General features: G+C 34.6%; 1 protein-coding gene across 2 annotated transcripts in view; it reads left to right on the plus strand.

Annotated features, from left to right (window-relative positions):
* Positions 1-17,411, plus strand: part of LOC143249503 (E3 ubiquitin-protein ligase arih1-like) — a 70,255-nt gene extending 52,844 nt beyond the window's left edge. For both annotated transcript variants that reach the window (XM_076499445.1, XM_076499446.1), the window contains 4 exons: positions 8,708-8,849; positions 11,865-12,041; positions 13,896-14,008; positions 16,639-17,411. In XM_076499445.1, the coding sequence (XP_076355560.1) occupies positions 8,708-8,849; positions 11,865-12,041; positions 13,896-14,008; positions 16,639-16,720 (514 nt within the window). In that variant the 3' untranslated portion in view covers positions 16,721-17,411. The remainder of the gene's footprint in view (positions 1-8,707; positions 8,850-11,864; positions 12,042-13,895; positions 14,009-16,638) is intronic.
* The last annotated feature ends 1,222 nt before the right edge of the window (positions 17,412-18,633 follow it).

Below are 18,633 nucleotides of genomic sequence, written 5' to 3' on the forward strand. Positions count from 1 at the left end.
TAGGGTCAATCAAGTACCAGTGTTGGATGTTCCCAACAGGTGTTGTGGACATTGTATCTGATGCTGGTGTTTGAGTACAGTGCTCACGAAACCCTGGCATTGCTGCAGTGTTTTTTTTTTACATTGTAGTGCATCCCCTTATAGGGCTCCATGGTGAGTGAGGTCAGTGGGCATCGAAATTTCTTTTTTTTATTGTGGATCCTCCAAATAAAAACTTAAATAAAGTAGTGAAAAACACTCCATAGGTAAACGACCATGTCTTGAAGATTCTGAACAGCAATCTTCAACATCTTTAACACCTGTTGTACCTAATTTTCTTATCATACATTTTCTTTCAGACAAACTTTTAGAGCAAATCTCTCCCTTTTTCATTCAGAAGGGACTAGAGGGGCTTGCTGGCTTTTCAAAGTCAGTAAAGAAGCTTCAATCTGGTGACATATTGGTGGAAACATCCACATCTCAACACAGTGAACTCCTCTTGCATTCAAAGGCAATTGGGGATATACTTATTGAGGTTACACATCATGCTGCTTTGAATTAATCATGAGGAGTTATTGTTGAGAAGGATTTGAAGAACATCCCCAAGTCAGAGATTCTTGCTGGTTTCTCCACTCAAGGGGTTTCTGCAGTGAGGCATATCTCCACTCGCAAAGATGGAATTACGATGCTGACCAGTATCCTCATTCTGACATTTACATCACCACGTTAACCTGCCACCATCAAGGTAGGTTAACTTAATTGCAGGGTACAGTCATACATTTCAAACCCTCTTCGATATTTCCAGTGTCAACGGTTTGGTCACTCAAGGACATCATGTTATGGTTCCTTGACATATGCTCGTTGCAGTGGCAAGAACTGTGATGTCCGTGAGTGTGATATGGACCCTCATTGCATCAATTGCAATGACTGACACCCATCCTACTTTCGTTCTTGCCATAAATGGTTGGAAGAAAAAAGGTTCAGTGTTTGAAGACGATTCAAAATATTACTTACCGTGAGGCTCTAAAGCTACTGTCCACCACTTCATCTCGGACGTATGCTGCCGTATTTTGTCCCACTACTACGGTGGGAGTGCAAACAGATCTCTCTGTGCCTCCAAAATAATCATTTTCAAACCATATGAAAAGCCTTTTGACCTTCATGGTTAAAAAAGTTGATGAATCAACTTCAACACCCATCTCTGTCCCTTACATACATTCCAACAAATCCCAAGATCCACTTACTTTGGTTCCAGGTACAGGCATTTCCTTGAATATATCTTCTTCTCCCACCCCAAGATGCAAAACGATCATTTGTTCACGTCCTCAGTCATTTGAATCCTCTTCCAACAGCAAAGACCTGCTCAATCGACCCAGGGCAGGATCCATGGAGGTCAACATATACCTTCCTCAAATAAAAACAATAAAGAAAAAAATGTTGTAAGCAGAAGGGTTCTCCACCCAATTTATTTACACGTAAATAAAAATGGCCACCTTGATACAATGGAACTGTCGAGGTTTACATTCTAATCAGGATGGCATCAAAACACTGATTGCTTACTTCCATCCTGTATGTCTTTTCTTACAGGAAACATTTCTCAAACCTTCCGATACAGTCACCTTTCGGCAGTTTTCCTTGTGCAGAAATGACAGGCTGTGTGATGGATGAGTGCATGTAGGGGTGGCACTGTTGATTGATCAGCATGTGTCCATCCTGTCTTTGCCACTTTACACACTCTTGGAGTCCGTAGCCATCCATGTTTCCTTGGGTTGTACCATCACTGTTTGTTCTCCCTACCTGTTGCCTGGAGAGACATGAACAATCAGACCTTGATGCTCTCATTGAACAGTTCCCATCTTTTTTCTTAATCTTTGGGGACTTTAGTGGACATCATCCCCTCTGGGTAAGTGCTGATATTGATAGAAGGGGTCACTCTGTAGAGTATGCTCTCTGATCACAACCTTTCTCTTTTCAGTACTGGTTATTCTTATTTTCATGCACCCAGTCAGTCCTTTAGTGCTATTGATCTTTCAGTTTGTTTCCATTCACTGTTCTCCCATTTTTCATGGAGAGTTGACAATAATCCACGAGACAGTGATCATTTTCATATAATTTTGAAAAAGACTGGCCATGGTCGATGCCACCTGACCCGCGTGCCCCAGTAGAAGCTGGATCACACAAACTGGCTCTCTTTCACTGCTCTTACAGAACTTGATCCTGCCATTATCTGTAAATCATCAATAGATGACTGTGTAGCAGCAGTGACTGACTGTATTATACAAGCAGCTGCTCAATGTATTCCTAAACTCTTGACACGTTTTCCACTATATCCTTGTCCTTGGTGAAATCCTACCTGCCACATGACACAAAAGGCTCAAAAACAGGCCTGGGATTCTTTCCATAGATATCTCACACTCTTGAACCACATCGCTTTCCAGCAGGCCCATGCACATGCTCAGTGGTTAAGACATCAAAGCCAGAAGGAATCTTGGATTAAGTTCACAACCAGCATATCTTTTACCACCAGTTCCAAAGTCATATTGAACAAGATTTGAAAGGTCAGTGGGCAATATAATTTTGTCATGCTCTCAATCTTGCTCTCTGATGGCCAGGAAGTTGCCAATACCTGGAGTATTGCTGATACTCTATGTGAAAGTTATTGCCAGGTATCTAGCACTTCTGCTTCTTCCTCCACCTTCTTAGCCACCAAGACTTGGGCACAACGATCGCCTCTTTCCTTTCGAGTTGATTGTCATTATGACTGTAATCTTCCCTTTACACTGGTGGAACTCAAACTGGCTTTTCATTGGTCTGGTAGTACATCAGTTGGACCTGACAGGTCATCTATCTTCTGCTTCTCTTGCTATTCTTCTGATTGTTTACAACTAGATCTGGCAAGAGAATGTTTTTCCTGATGCCTGGCACCAGGTTATTGTCCTAACTTTCTCTAAGCCTAGGAAAGATCCCATGATTCCTTCAAACTACTGTCCAATTGCTTTGATGAACTGTCTCTGTAAGACCCTAGAGAGGATGGTTAATGCTCATCTTGTTTGGTTCCTTGAATCAAACAATCTCCTCTTGCCCACTCAGTGTGGGTTCCAATAACAGTGCTCCACCGTGGGCTGCCTGATTCGGCTTGAAATGTCACACAGAGAAGCCTTTTTCAAACAACAACATCTTATTTCAATATTTTTTGACATTGAGAAGGCTTATGATACAACATGGAGATATGGCATTTTGAAAGAGCTTCATATATATGGATTATGTGGCCATTTGCCCATTTTTATTAAACATTTTTTAATGGACAGGAGATTCCAAGTTCATGTGGGTTTGACACTTTCCTGTTCTTTTGTACAGGAACTTGGAGTCTCTCAGAGCTCTGTTTTTAGTGTCACATTTTTCAGCGTAATGATTAATGCCATTACTGAACAACTCCCTCTCACTATTGTAAACGGGCTCTATGTTGACGACTTTCACATCTCATGTCAGTCGTTGAACATGAGGTATATTGAGCGGCAGCTACAGACTGCCCTCAGTCATTTACTGAAGTGGACCACTTCTCTCTCTCTCTCTCTCTCTAAAATCGTTTGCATGCACTTTTGCTGCCAATGGGGTATTCCCTTGATCCTGAACTCAGTATTGGTGAAGTTGTGCTGCCTGTGGTCCCTGATGCAAAGTTCTTGAGGTTTATCTTTAACTGTAAGCTGACCTTCATACTGCACATCAAGCAGCTGTGGGTCAAATGTACAAGAGCACTGAACATCCTCCGTGTCCTCTCATCCACCACTTGGGGAGTGGATCGATGTTCTATGCTAAAGATATATTGTGCTCTTATTCAATTGAAACTCAACTATGGCTTTGCCAGAACCTTGGCCTTAAAGATGCTGGACCCCATTCATCATCAAGGACTTCAGCTCTGCACTGGGGCTTTCTGCACTTCCCCAGTTCAGAGCTTGTACATAGAGTCTCATGGTCCTTCTGTGCATCTGTGCCATTTGCAGCTGTCTTTACTATATGCTTCAAAACTTTGTTCCTTACCAAAGCATCCCACCTGGGTTTGTGTTTTCCTTTCTTGGTGGGCTATACTTTTTCAGAACAGATGGTGTGCCATTGCTTCTTTTGGCCTTCATATCCAGGTGCAGTTGGATGAATTGGGTCTGTCCATGGATAACATTGCTGTATCCACTGGTCAGCACATCCCACCATGTCTTCTTACAGTCCCCAAATGTGAACTTATCTTTAAATCATTTAAGAAAAGCAGACACTCCTGATGGGAAATACTGTCTGTTATTTGCTGAACATCTTTTGAGCCATTATTCCTTTCCTGTTTATACAGATGGTTTGAAATCAGGTGACTGTGTGGGCTCTGCCATGATTTCTTGTGGTTTGGCATTTGCACACAGAATCCTCTCTACAGTTTCTGTGTTCTCTGCTGAACTGTACACCATTTCTTTTGCCATGGATCACATAGAAGCTAAGCAGTACTCAAATTGCACTATTTATACTGACTCGCTTAGTTCTCTACTGGCCCTGGAATTGCTTCACGCTAGTTCACACCCTGTTCTCGCTGATATTCAAAACCTGCTGGCCCATTTCTCTTTAACATCTACTTCTAATCCAGTTTTTCTGGATACCGAACTACATTGATATATGCAGGAACAAGCTCGCCAATACTGCAGCTAAATCTGTCTGGTCTGGCACTATCACTGCTGTACCTGTTCCATACATGGACTGTTGTTCTGTATTCGAGGCTCAACTTCATGCCAGCTGGTAGTTGACTTGGAATGAGTAATGCAAAAACAAGCTTTTCCAAATAAAACCCAAAATTGGACTTTTTGATAATTACAATTATGCTACAGAAAGTCCTTTACAACTTGTATTACTGTATTTTTTCTTTTAATGTTGTAGACTACATGTAAACATTGGTTTTATGCTATTTGTGTTTTTTAAAACTTTGTTTTGTTTTACCTTAATTTCCTTTTATGAATTTTAATAAATTTACTTTAATTTTAACTTTTTACCAAATGTTTGGTGCAGATAGCTTAGCTGCTTTGTGCCATAAAACACCAAACCAAATCAACCAACCAACCAGTCTTGCATATTGACTATGTCTGGAGGGGAACCTCTTCACCGATGCTTCTCTTTTAAGCTGGGATGCATATCCAGTCACACAAAGTTTGGTACATTGATCAGTAGCAGGATCATCTCTGCTTATAAATCTCTTCAAACTGCTCAGTGTTCATAGTCTTATGCTCATTTCTTTCTGTCTCTTCAGAACTGGTTAGTTATGATCCATTTCAACAACTCCACAGTACTGGTTGGCTGTTTACAGTGGTATACTCCAGAATTGGAATAATGTTCTACCCATCTGAATTCCAAGCTTCCCAGGTTTTGGTTTCCTATTCCTCATCCTTTTGACTATAGCTGTGGATACCCTCAATAAGAATTAGGCAGGTACTGTTATGTTCCCATTTGTTACCCATCTGTCTTTTTCCTCATGTCCATGCACTTATATAAGCCACTCTGTGTTGAGTCCTTTTGCTGTGTGATATTTCCATTTTACAAGATTTCACTGTGTCTTCACTTCTCTTTGTTCGCCCTTTTGTTTCATTCCTTCTACCTTTGCCATCCTCCTCATTCTTCCATCTTCCCTGATTGGAAACTCAGTGTAGTCCTCATTGCGCTCACTCTTCCTCTCTTCTAGTCTGTCTTCCTGTTACTAATATCATCTCTACTTAAACATCTTTTTCCTTTTTCTCTTGGAATGTTGACACCAGTGTTTGGATTTGTTCACTCTCAATATCTTTCACCCATCATATCATCAGACCTGTGTCATCCTCTTCTTGGATTTGTGTTTCCTGCTTAATATATTAGCCTCATATGATGGCAAATTTGTTTTTATTCTTATTTTTCACCTTTATCTTTTTTCCTTTTCAGTTCTGCTCTTGTGTTCTGTCCAAGTTCTCTGTTGTTAATGGTCGGTGGTTCCCATTTTTGTTTGTTTATTCATTGGAATCATTCCCTTTCCTATGATAGTTCTCCTATTATTCTTACAAATTAGATTTGTCACCTGATTTATCAGGCTTATTCTTCTCTTTCCCCTGATGATTGTTGTCTATTTGATTGTCTCCTCCCTTCAAATCTATCACCTTACCAGCTCCTTGGTTGTCTAATTTCATTATCCTTTAGAATATATAGCTTGTGGTGGCATGTGGACCATTCACCTTTATTTATCTCGCATTGTCTGCATCATCTGGCTGTTTCTTGCTCTATGGGATACTGTCTACCTCCCATTGTCATCTTTCCACAATTTCTATATGAGTGTTTACAGGTGCTCTTTTTATACTACTTTTTTACTGGAGCCTTTCTTACATATATGAATCAATCTGATCAAGTATACAAATTCTTACACATGCACTGTATGGCCATTCAGGTCAATAATGTGCAATGCTGAGATGGTTCTGGAAGACCACTTGTAGTTTTCTTAATATTGTTTTGCATCATAAATATGTTTGCCTTGAACTGTACACTCATGAATTAACACGAATAAAGCAAAAAGATATTGCTGCCTATTTCTGCTGCTCCTTGGTTTGGCTGTATCAGGAACAGTGCTTTTCAATATGAAGTTTTGCATTGTCTCCATTGTTGTATTCCTTTGCACCTTCCAATGCATCCTTCCCCATTCTTCTAGTGGAGTGTTGGAGTCCATAACACTTACTAGCTCTGAGCTGCTGAACCATGGAGGCTTCCTTCTGAGTATGCACAGTTTCACTCAGTTAAGACTAGGACAGTGGTGTATACACATTCCTCCTACTGTAGACCTGATGTTTTTTTCAGATGCTGCACTTACTTATGGACTGCAGTTTATCCATCCGACTGGGCATCCTACTTCCTACAGTTGCTCAGATGCTGTTTTTTAGGGGAGACTGGTTTTGTTTAAAACTTACTGGATGATTCATTGCAAATAACACTTGCTTGTGGAATGGAATTGAGCCACCACACTGCTGTCTGTCATCTATGTGTTGATTTGAAGGGAATATTGGTGTTAGTTGTATTGTACATGCACACATGATGATGCCAGTCCTTAGAACAGAAGATCTTCCTTTCCAGTTCTTGTATTCAAAGTCAATGGAAAAGGACCCTCTTCCTACCATAGTCAGGTATTTGCTGAGGTAGAATTCCTCATTATGGTCCCCCATACCCTAACCACTCTATGCCAGGGGTCCTTTCATTTCATTTAAGGGTTTTTTTCTCTGATTCTGCCTGTATTGCAACATATAAAATTTAAACTTGAGGAGTACACCTGGCTGAGAAGTGATGAGGTCTCCCATGGGTTTATTTTACACATTCTTTATTCAAAGCACCTGCAGGGGTTCATCTAAGTCATATCTGTTTCTCCATCAGGTTAATGTGGGAGGTAAGATATCATTTTGGAAGTTAGCATTTTCCTACACTAAAAATTTGTTTTTGATAAATTCCTACCTCTTTTTTATGCTTCCCACCCTTTCTCCCCATTGCTGGTATCTTTTTCTTGTGATGGTACTCAGTTAAGTTGAGCTAAGCTGCATAGAAGTCGACTATGCTAGAAATTGTGTAGTACTACTATTGGTGGACGATTGGTGCATGCCTATTTGTACGCTGTCACATCTGCTTCACCTGAAAACACATGAAGATACATAGGAGTTTCAAGGGTAGTTGTGAGCAACAATTTATGCATGTAGAGGGCAGTTTAAGTCTAGAAAAAGTTATGTGACAGGAGGTAAGAATCTGTCAGAAATACATTTTCAATGTAGGAAAATGTTAACTTTGCTGGTGTTTTTACTTATTATTATGTCTTACCACAACCACTGAAAATGTTTTAGGAAATTATCCTAAATTTATGTAGATGTGATATGAAATAGACATTTATATAGGCATTTTATATGATGATTCACGACATACTTTAGTCATTCATTTTAGTTTTTAAATAAGTTTAATCTATTTAAGGTTACATAAATCCTATATATTTAGCACTCTTTTCATACATGTAGAACAACCAGTATGTTTCAAGACCAGTTTACAGTCTACAGATTTACAATGCTGAAATCAGGGGTTCTGTTCCCCTCAGTGGGCTCAGCAGATAGCCCAATGTGGCTTTGTTATAAGAAAAAAACACACACACACACACACACACCAGTTTATAACATTATTTTTTTTTTCATTTTGACATACCTACATGCACAATCTTAAAATCTAACTTTAACTTTTTTTTATTACAGTTATGTCACAAATAAATACACATAAATTGATAATTATATTTATGAAATGAGGTTTAATTCCTTGGTACTACATTGGAATCAATTGATAACCCATTAGGGTAAAGGCTAATTTAACTTTGCATTAAAAAAGTCCTTTTGTAGACTTAATAATTGAACAAGGCAGTTTATGTTAGTTTGTATTGATGCTGTTAACTAGTTTTAAATTGTTGTCATGCCCTCACTATCCACCTGTAAAACATCAAACAAGGAAAACTTACACAAACAAACTGCTGTGAATGTTGCAGTCAACACCACACTAGTTTACTATAAAAACAAATGCTTGTACACTCTAAATTATGGCATTTTGAAAGCTGGAGTTAAGTGTATAATATTTTAAAATCGGTGTAAATGTTTAAGAAGGGACAGCAATTAATGAAGTCTTTAAGTTCTCTCTTTGTACTTGTAGTTTTTATGATCATCATGTTCTTCAGGTACAACTGTAACCGATATGATGAAAAGGAGGCCAAAGCTGCTAGAGATGCCCAAGAAAAGTCAAGAGCAGCACTTCAGAGGTATCTCTTCTACTGTAATCGTTACATGAACCACATGCAGTCACTTAAGTTTGAAAACAAGGTATGTGTTTCTTTATAATACATATAACTAATAATTCAGTTTCAAAAATGTTTTAATTTTCTCTTTCTAAAAGGATTAATTGTCTGGGAGTTATCTTTTGTTTTTAATGTACTGCAACAGAATGGAATGAGAAATTGATATATCTGGTTATCACCTTATGTCATCAGCAACTTGCTGATTTACCAGGATACAAGCTCAGAACTTTTACAGATTGTAAAGGATTGTTTTAACATGCTGTTTTTGGTGTGTATTAATTCTGTGAGACCTGATTGTGTCAATTTAATTCACCTGTTGTATTGTATGATTTATTTTGTTGTATCGAAAAACAAATACCTGGATTAAATAGTCAGAAACTTTATAATTACTTTTTACTGATTTTGTTATCTATGCACAAATCTGCAACTTTGAAAGTTTGAAGACGTTTCATTATGACATGATTTTGAAGAGAAAATTAAAAGTACTTAGCATTGTTGTAGATTTGTTTAATTACTGATTTTAGGTCTTTCTAAAGTATTTTAAAACTTTTGTATAGGGTTTTTATTTTATAAACCTAAATTTTGTATTTATTTTGATACAATAAACAATGCATGTAGGTTTGCAACAGAACTAACTTTGATATAGTCGAGTACAAAATGACTTAACCTACTTCATTTTGTTCCACATCATAATTTAAATCAGTTATAAAATGATAAAGCATGTTTACCTGAAGCTGGAGAAAAATTTCATAACTGTGATCTTATAAGTTATTCACAAACACTTTCTTCCATACATATTGTCAAGCTAAATTTTTATCACTTTGTTGTTATTCCCATGTGAATTCTCCTTTTCTCATTGAAATCAGTTTTTAGTTTTTTACACTGGAACAATATGGATAAAGAGCTTTTTCGATGTTCAGTTCAGTGGTCAATAACCACGGTTGAGAAACAATGATTGACTAAAAATAATTAAGACTGCACATTTATTCAAGTTACAAGAAGAAATTAACACTGATTTCTTCAAAACTTTTTCCCTAAGAGCTAAGAGTGACATGTGCTCAGAAAAATTCATTATTTTTACAAACACTAATGGTTTCATTGGAAGCATGTTGAAATAAACCCAATGTATGAACTTGTGATGTTTTTGTTTTTTATGTATATAAAAATTACTATGAGTGTACTTTCTATAAATGTTTTATTCATTGGTGCCACTTTGCCTTTGTGGTGGACTATACACATGTTGGCATGAAAGAATTAAAAGATGCCTTATTGTGAGATCTTGGTAGATAAGGATTCAGTGATCACATTTTACACAAAGAATAACAAATATCCATATAAAAAACACTTTATAGGTTTTATTTAGCATTTTTGACATTATTTTATCTAATTATTGGTTTATTTACCTTTGAAGTGGAAGAGTATTTATGTTGTTCCTCAAATAAATGTTAACAATAATTCTGAATTTACTTCATTTAAATGCATGAAATGAGTCAAGCTTTTAGTAAAATGTACAAGTCTGCTCTACACAAAAAATCAGACATATTACAAAAGTATTTTGATGATGGTAATTTGACCTAGAGTCTTACAAGTTGGAATTCAAGATGATTTACTTGTAAACAATAAAAATACTTTTATCCATTATACAGTTTGCATATTGTACTTACAAAACCTTTAGAAACTTCTGAAATGTGATCTACAGTTTTCTTTAGTATCCCTGTATATTGTATCTTGCTAAATCAACAGTGTGGTGTGAAATGAATTGTTGATGACTGACATCAAATATGTAATGACATACTGAATGGCACTGTGATAAAAGCTGTAGCATGCTGTATGTGTATCTACGCATGGAGTTGAAGGTAGAAACTCCCACTTTAACATAATTTATTACCAATTTAAGCACATTATTTAGATTTTCCACCTTAAAGTGCTTTTTTTTTTTGTTATTAACAAATTATAACTTAAGGTATGTATATATATATATTTTTTTTTACTACTGTTAAATGTGGCATATTTTTAATTGGAATATTTAGTTAAGTCATGGTAGTATAATTATAAATGTGTATAGTATCAGTTTAATTATGTTTATTCTTATGTAGAAACTGTCTTCATACAGTTTCAAACAAGTATATTGATGCAAATAGTTGCCAGCTGAAGTTTTAATATTTCAATTCTTTGTAGATTTTTTTTTTTTTTTGTGAGAACAGTAAGATATTAAATTCATGTAAGTTTTTGGATTGTTTCAGCTTAGGCTTAGGGTTAACTAAGTTATTTGCTTAAATTCAAGATAACATCTTTTAGTTGTTGTTGAAATATAACCTTTTTGTGTAGTACATTTTGTTGTTTCTACATTTCTAGAGAATGTCAAAACTATTAATGGCATTGCTTACATGTGAAAGAAGCTAAGTATGATTTACCCAAAGTTGATGAAGATGATAAAATCAGATTCAACTACTGTTAGTATTCTCTGGTACTGTGATAATGTGAAATTAACAAAGTCAGCTGTATGACATCAGAATCAATACTTTTTTTTTACCATCCAGTATTTAAAGCATTACAAGAATAAAACATTTTGTATTTATAGTTAGGTGCTTGAAATCTTGCAAAGCAACATACAGTAAAATCAATTCATTGAGTTTGATGCTAAGATAAAATAAAAGTATTTATTGTTTGTTTCAAGTGTTTTATCCATAAATTCATTGATTTCTATATCCCTCAAATAAGTGTTTGATAATTTTATGGAAAATGTTGCTAAGACTAGCAGAGGGCTTAAATTATCTCTTTACAGGTTAAGTCTCATTTAGTGGTTGATATTGAATTGGAATTATTATTTACCATGTGAGTGATTAAACTTGATTGAGCAGCTAAGACGATACTTGAATTTCTGAAAATGATTTTTCATCCATTTTATCTTATTACCCAAGAAAAGAGTATGTTAAGTACTTTAGTATAACACTAAAGTATTATATATTATGAAAAAAGAACAACATGTTTATATAGTATGGTAAGCACACTAATATGGGAATAATGTTTTATTGTGTAGCTCTATGCATCAGTGAAAGAAAAGATGGAAGAGATGCAGCAACACAATATGTCTTGGATTGAGGTCCAGTTTCTTAAGAAAGCTGTAGACATCTTGTGCCAGTGTCGACAGACGTTAATGTATACTTATGTCTTTGCATACTACTTGAAGAAAACCAACCAGTCGGTAATATTCGAAGTAAGTATTGTGCATCTAACAAATACCGTTAGAATAATATTCAAAAATTGTAATATGGGTAAGTTTAATTGCATACACAAATTTTGAACAGTGTTAGCATAACATTCAAAACTTGTAATATGGGTAAGTTTTGTCACACATGTAGATTTTGTACAGTTGTTTAGGGAGGAAAATTATCCAGCAGTTTGATGTAAATCTCTTAAATTTTGTTTTTTAATTACAGGCTAAATATTCTAATTCCTTCCTTTTTATTGTATTGTTACAAAACTGTAATGATTTAAGTGATAGGAACAGAGGATTACACTATGTAACACACATTTGTTCCTGGATAGTGTGTTTTATTTCTTAATTGCTTATGTTGGAAAAGTACAGAAAATGGCCATTATTCCCCTCAAACTTTGCTTTTGTGAATTGGATAATAAAATTTGGAAATTAACCTATTTTCTGTGCAAAAATGGGCAAACTTGCACATTTTCATTTACATAAGGTCTGAATGAAACAACATATGAATCAAGATATACATGTATTTATACTAAAGTTATGCAAAAATGTTTAGAAGTGAGTAGTTTTTCGAGATTTCCAACTGTAATGTAAATCACTTTCACATATCAGCCCCCAAATATAGTCTCCCATTATGTTTTTGTTATATGCTCCCAAGTCACAAAAGCAAAGTTTGAAGGAAAAATAGATCTTTTTCATTTATTTTAAGCATAAGCAATTGGAAAATAACACTTTCTGCCCAGGAACAAGAAAAAGTAAAAATTTTGTTACAGTGTTATTCAATAGATTTTTGTTTACAAATGCATTTTTGGGAAGTTGTGTAAAAGTATTGACATAATGAATATTATGTTTTCTTGAAAATCAGTAAACTCAGTGAACATTTGTAAATTCCAAATCTGTGGCAAACTTTGATATTGTGGAAATTCTTTCCATATTTCTTACAGTTGAAAAAAAAATATATATATATATATATATACATTTTTCTCAAGTGACTATTATGATGAGTTATGTTTTGATAGGTTTTATAAGGTTCATTATTAAATCAAGTAATGTTTGAAAAAATAAAAAAGGTATAACATGAAAGTAAGTTAATAAAATAAGGTAAATTTAGTAGCCTTAAAATAATAGGAAAGTAAAAAGTAAAATTTTGATGAATTCTTTTATATTCAGTGAAGAATTGTGTAACAATTAGTAACAAAAATATTCTAAATGAAGCCAGTTGTATGAATACGTAACATGATATACACAGGTACAGAAGAATCCTAGTATGACAATCACAACTTGTTGAATGGAAATCAACCTTAAATTTAGGTCTTAATATGAATATTCCACAAACTTACCTGTTTTCAAAAACCACTGATCTGGAACATATGTTATTAGTAGTTACACTGAAAATGTGAGGACTTCTGTTGATTCTGCGCTGCCAGTGTGATGTCTTTTCTAGAAGGCCCAGCATAACCAGGTGGTTAAGGCACTCGACTTGTAATCTGAGGGTCGTGGGTTCAAATCCCAGTTGCACCAAATATGCTCACCCTTTCAGCTATGGGGGCATTATAATGTGACGGTCAATCCCACTATTCATTGGTAAAACAGTAGTCCAAAAGTTAACAATGGGTGGTGATGACTAGTTGCCTTCCCACTAGTCTTACATTTTTAAATTAGAGCTGGCTAGCGCAGATAGCCCTTGTATAGCTTTGTATGAAATTCAAAACAAACCAAACCTTTCAACAGATGATAATGTTTGCTTGTGGCTTTTTCCCTTTAAGTTTTGAAATAACTGAAACACTGTGCTGTAAAATTAACTTAGTTGTTAAATGCTGTTTATATTAATTAGTGGCTGTTTTTATTTACCAGGATAATCAGAGAGATCTGGAGAGTGCAACAGAAAAACTGTCTGAATACTTAGAGAGAGAGATAACTCAGGAAAACCTGCTCGATATCAAACAGAAAGTCCAAGATAAGTATAGGTACAAACCGAACATGTCACTTATTTGTAGGTATAAATTTGTTTTATGATATTTTTATCTAAGAAAAACAGAATTGCATCTGCTGTGATTGTCATACAAATCTGGACTGTGTGTAAAAACAATATGTAAATAAAAAGGAGTGCAGCCAAGGTGCATAATCCAGGATAGCTCAAGAGTTTCACCAGATACATTAGAAGTTCTTCAGAGTTTAAAGAATGTAAATGCTATATTTATCATTATAAAGTCATTTTTGTACAAGAAAAAGTGTACAGCCATTCTGGAGTTTTGCTATTGAAGATTCAGTAAGGACCAGAGTTCATTGCAAAAACACAGAATAGTACTGTAATTGATTATTTCTTTACCATGTGAAATGTTAGCTTGGATTTAATACATTAAAAAGATAAGTTTATCTGTAGATAAAAACTTGATTCTTCTATGTTTAAGAGATTTACTATGTGAAGTATAGAAGTTTTGATTCTGTATTTGAAAATGTTAAAAGTGTATGCAAAAATGAAACTTGACTTTTTTTATTTTGTAAAAATCCTATATAAAAAATGTCAAAGCATGAGTTTTGTATGTTTAAAATTGTACAAATTAACATTACTGTATGCATGAAATTTATTGTGTTGGAAGAAGAAAATCAAGATTTGTTTTATATGTGAGAATTACCATAAGAAGTAATAAAACTAACACTATGTGTTGAGGTGATGTACCTTACAAAGGACTGAAACTAAAAGTTTGTATGATTTGAAGACTTTGCATTATATACTTTGGATATCAGAAGGTGAGTAGAACTTGAAAATATTGCCATCAAGCCTAAAGTTACAGGGTATACGTTATAGTGTAATGTTATCAAGTTACAAGGTACATCTCAAAGGGTAAAGTTATTGATTTATAGGACATACCTCAATGTGTAATTAATGTAAATTACTGAAACATTATTATCTTTTTCTTTCATTGTACTTTATACAAAGTAAAGAGTGCCTTTCTAGAGCAAGCATCCATTGGTTGTAACCATTTTCTGTAATAACTATTTTCATCTGTGTATATTTCACTTGCACTTTGCTCATTAAAGGGTATATTTTTTGTGTGCGTATGCCTTATGTTTATGCAGTTTTTTTACTAAAGGTAATGCTTATCTCTTCCACTCAACTGTTTGTGCTGTGAAGGGTTTCTGTCTAAGGATAAAATATGATATGGCAAGTGTTGGAAAACTTTGTAGTTTGGTTTCTGAAGAATTAAAGTTCAAGAAAAGGAACAGCATGAGATTTAATGGAAGGGGTGTAGGGTATTTAGATATACCAAGTGTTTCTTTCACTTTTAGCTTAGCATAATTATTTGTTTTGTTTTTTGGTTTGATTTAGCATTAAATCTATTGACATTTGTGTTCATATATTTCAAGTAGGAAACCAGATTTGAACTGAGTTCATCAGAGTTACTCACAGAATATGTGGAGTTACAATGGCCATCAATTATATATAATTTTACATAGCTTATTGTCTCCATCCCCCTTTTGTCAGCTGTCTTATTTAGAGTAGTGCACTGAGCTAATAATGGGTCTGTGATTAAAACAACATATACAATTTCAGGGCCATTTAGAAGTGCTAGTAAATAAATTACAGGCTGACAGCAGTACAACATTAAGTTATTTCTTGTAGTTTATTGTTAATTATTAACATATTTAAATATATTATTTATTTACTTATAATTGTTGACTGTTCATACCTGGTCTGAGTTTGAGCTGTGTCTAGCTGGTGATGCTTTCTCATGGATACCCATATTTGTTGTGCCTCCATTGTATTTTAGTTAAGAGAAACATGTTTCACAAACAACTTTTATTTCTGGAGAAGATCCAAAATACTTTCACACTGTTGAGTTTTATCTTGTCAGGGCATTTTTATATTTCTTAATTTTCTGTCATTGGAACAGACAGTAAACATGTGTTGGTTCTTTCTGAGCATTATTCTTTACATTAGCAATAAAAAATGCTAGGAGAACACAAGTTTAGAACAAACAGAAACTTTAATTCTTTTTATAAAAAAAAACTGTATTTGTCATTTAATTTTTCATTACATTAGTTAACATCAGTTTTTGGAAACTATTTTGAATATAATACAGCTATAATAAGTGCATGTGAGCATGAAACTAAATGTTATAACTTCATACAGTGACTTCAGTTTAGCTACTTTGTGCATTTATTTATTTCTCAATGAAAATATTGCAGTTTATTCAACAGTTTTGAGTTATTTTAATACAAGTGTGTTTTTATTCAAGACATATTGGTTTGTGAACTGAATGATTCTCAGATCCACAATTTTTTTTGTATCATCTCAAGACTTGAATATGTGTATCATACTGTCTCAATATTCAGGGCTTAATATGCACCATAGGGAACCCCCTTTTAGAAATATGGGAATACAAGGAAAGAAGAAGCAAAAATGAAATAAGAGAAGCAAAAAAAAAAGTTACTTTTATTGCATCACAATAAATTTGTTACAAATTTAATCTGTTTTGATAAAAGCATTTGAAAAAAAAAAAAATCAAGTGATCTTTGTTTTTTCCTATTGGTTGGAAACTTGTTGCCTGAAAGTTCAATGATACATCTGTTTAACTTTTGTTTTTATTTTCAGATACTGTGAAATTAGAAGAAAGTTACTTCTGGAACATGTACATGAAGGATATGAGAAAGACTGGTGGCTGTATTGTGATTAGTGCTGGTAGTGATTTTGTTCCTTTCTGATAAAGAATAGGTTTTTATGCTTAATAACAACGATTGGCCAGGTTTCTTGCTTGCAGAGGATGTGGGTTAAATAACCCTGTATCTTCTGAATTTAGACAAATGTGAAAAAATAAAACCTTGGAAGAATCATGTTCAACCCTCTAAATATCAAAACAGTAGAGTTACTTGTACGATGATTTATTAAAGCACACAGATTTGTAATTTAAAATTACAACCTAAGAAAATTTTTACTGCAAGTTCAAAATTCATTCTTTGTTTTTGTCTTTACACATTTTGTTGCCTTTTTTATTCACGAAAACTTTCATGAAAAGTAGGTATAATATTCTTTGAGTCTTTATAAACTTAAAGGTTTGTTTTCTAGGTATTACAGTGCTGTTATGAATATGGATGTTTTGGTAGACTCTCATACACCATGGTAGTTTTTAAGAATTATACAAAATACAGATTATCTTATTCTAAAACAAATTAATGTGACTAAAATATGTGTGTGTATATTATACGGTATCAAATAATAACTATACAGTACTTTGTGGGATTTAAAGAAGTTGAGATCAGAGAAAGAAATATATTGTATGTTTCAAGCTGAATCTGCTTCCATGTACAGAAGTTTTGTGTAAATCTCTTCAAATAAAATATTATGGTTATTAATGAACAAATAAGAAACTTTGTGTGGAACTTAAAATCAGACCTTGTTTCATTCAGTTATAATACAGTCAAAGTTTACTGATATGTAGAGCTACTCTAGTTACTAGATGTTTAGAAAACATCAGTAGCACAAAATGTGTGAACTGACTAAAACTAGTAGACTTGTGTTCAAGAAGAAACTTAAATGTTAATGAACAAAAGGTTATTTTGTTGTTTTACTTAACTAAATATAATCAAGCAGCGGATATCATAAATGTACGTTGCTATCAAAAGTTAATTTTTTTACAATGTATTCTTCAGTTATGATCTTATTTTGTTTATATTCAAAATAAGTCTGATCGGTATTCTAAGATATCCAGTTGCATTCAAGTTATCTTGAAACTGAAAATATCAGTGTAATAAGAAAAGAAATCTTTTTCGTATTAACATAAAACATTCAAACCATATATATATATATATAAATTTGCCGTATGCATCACACGAATAACAATAATGTAGCACATTATGACCCTCATGACTTACATATATGACAGTTTACACACTAATTCATCTCATAAATACATAGCCCTAAAAATATACTAATTTTCAAATCCAAAGAGTTCAAACTCAATAATTTATCTCATCCATCACACTAAAATAAAAACAGTATAATATACTCTTCAAAAAAAGAAACGCAAAAGGCAAAATTTTAGACATATTGTTAACAAGTTTATTCTGGGTAGCTCTGTATGACATGTCTGAAACTTTACACATTCACTGGTGAACATCCAAAGTCTGGAAAGGCGAAGTCCACGCTCACTAGTTAACGTTTAACGTCACTCAACGTCAATGACGAGTATGCCCCCCGTGAGCATCAATAGCTGTCTGGCATCTCCTGCCCATGGAAGCGATGAGATGACGAATCACATCCTGTGGAATGGCTGTCCACTCAGCCTGCAAAGCTGCTGCAAGCTGAGGTAGAGTCTGCGGTCGAGGTTGTCGCCGTCGCAGACGTCGGTCCAACTCGTCCCAAAGATGTTCGATGGGGTTTAAATCTGGTGATCTGGAGGGCCAGGGAAGAACGTTGATGTTGTGGTGTCTCAAGAAGACAGTGGTGAGTCGGGCTGTGAGAGGACGAGCGTTGTCATTTTGAAAAACGTCGTTGACGTTCACCATGATGGGTTGCACATGGGGCCTAAGAATCTCGTCGACGGTTGCGTACGGTCTGATCGGAAATCCTACGTAGCCCTGGTATGGTTGA

This window comes from Tachypleus tridentatus, chromosome 4 (genome assembly GCF_004210375.1).
Source record: "Tachypleus tridentatus isolate NWPU-2018 chromosome 4, ASM421037v1, whole genome shotgun sequence".
NCBI classification, from domain to species: domain Eukaryota; kingdom Metazoa; phylum Arthropoda; class Merostomata; order Xiphosura; family Limulidae; genus Tachypleus; species Tachypleus tridentatus.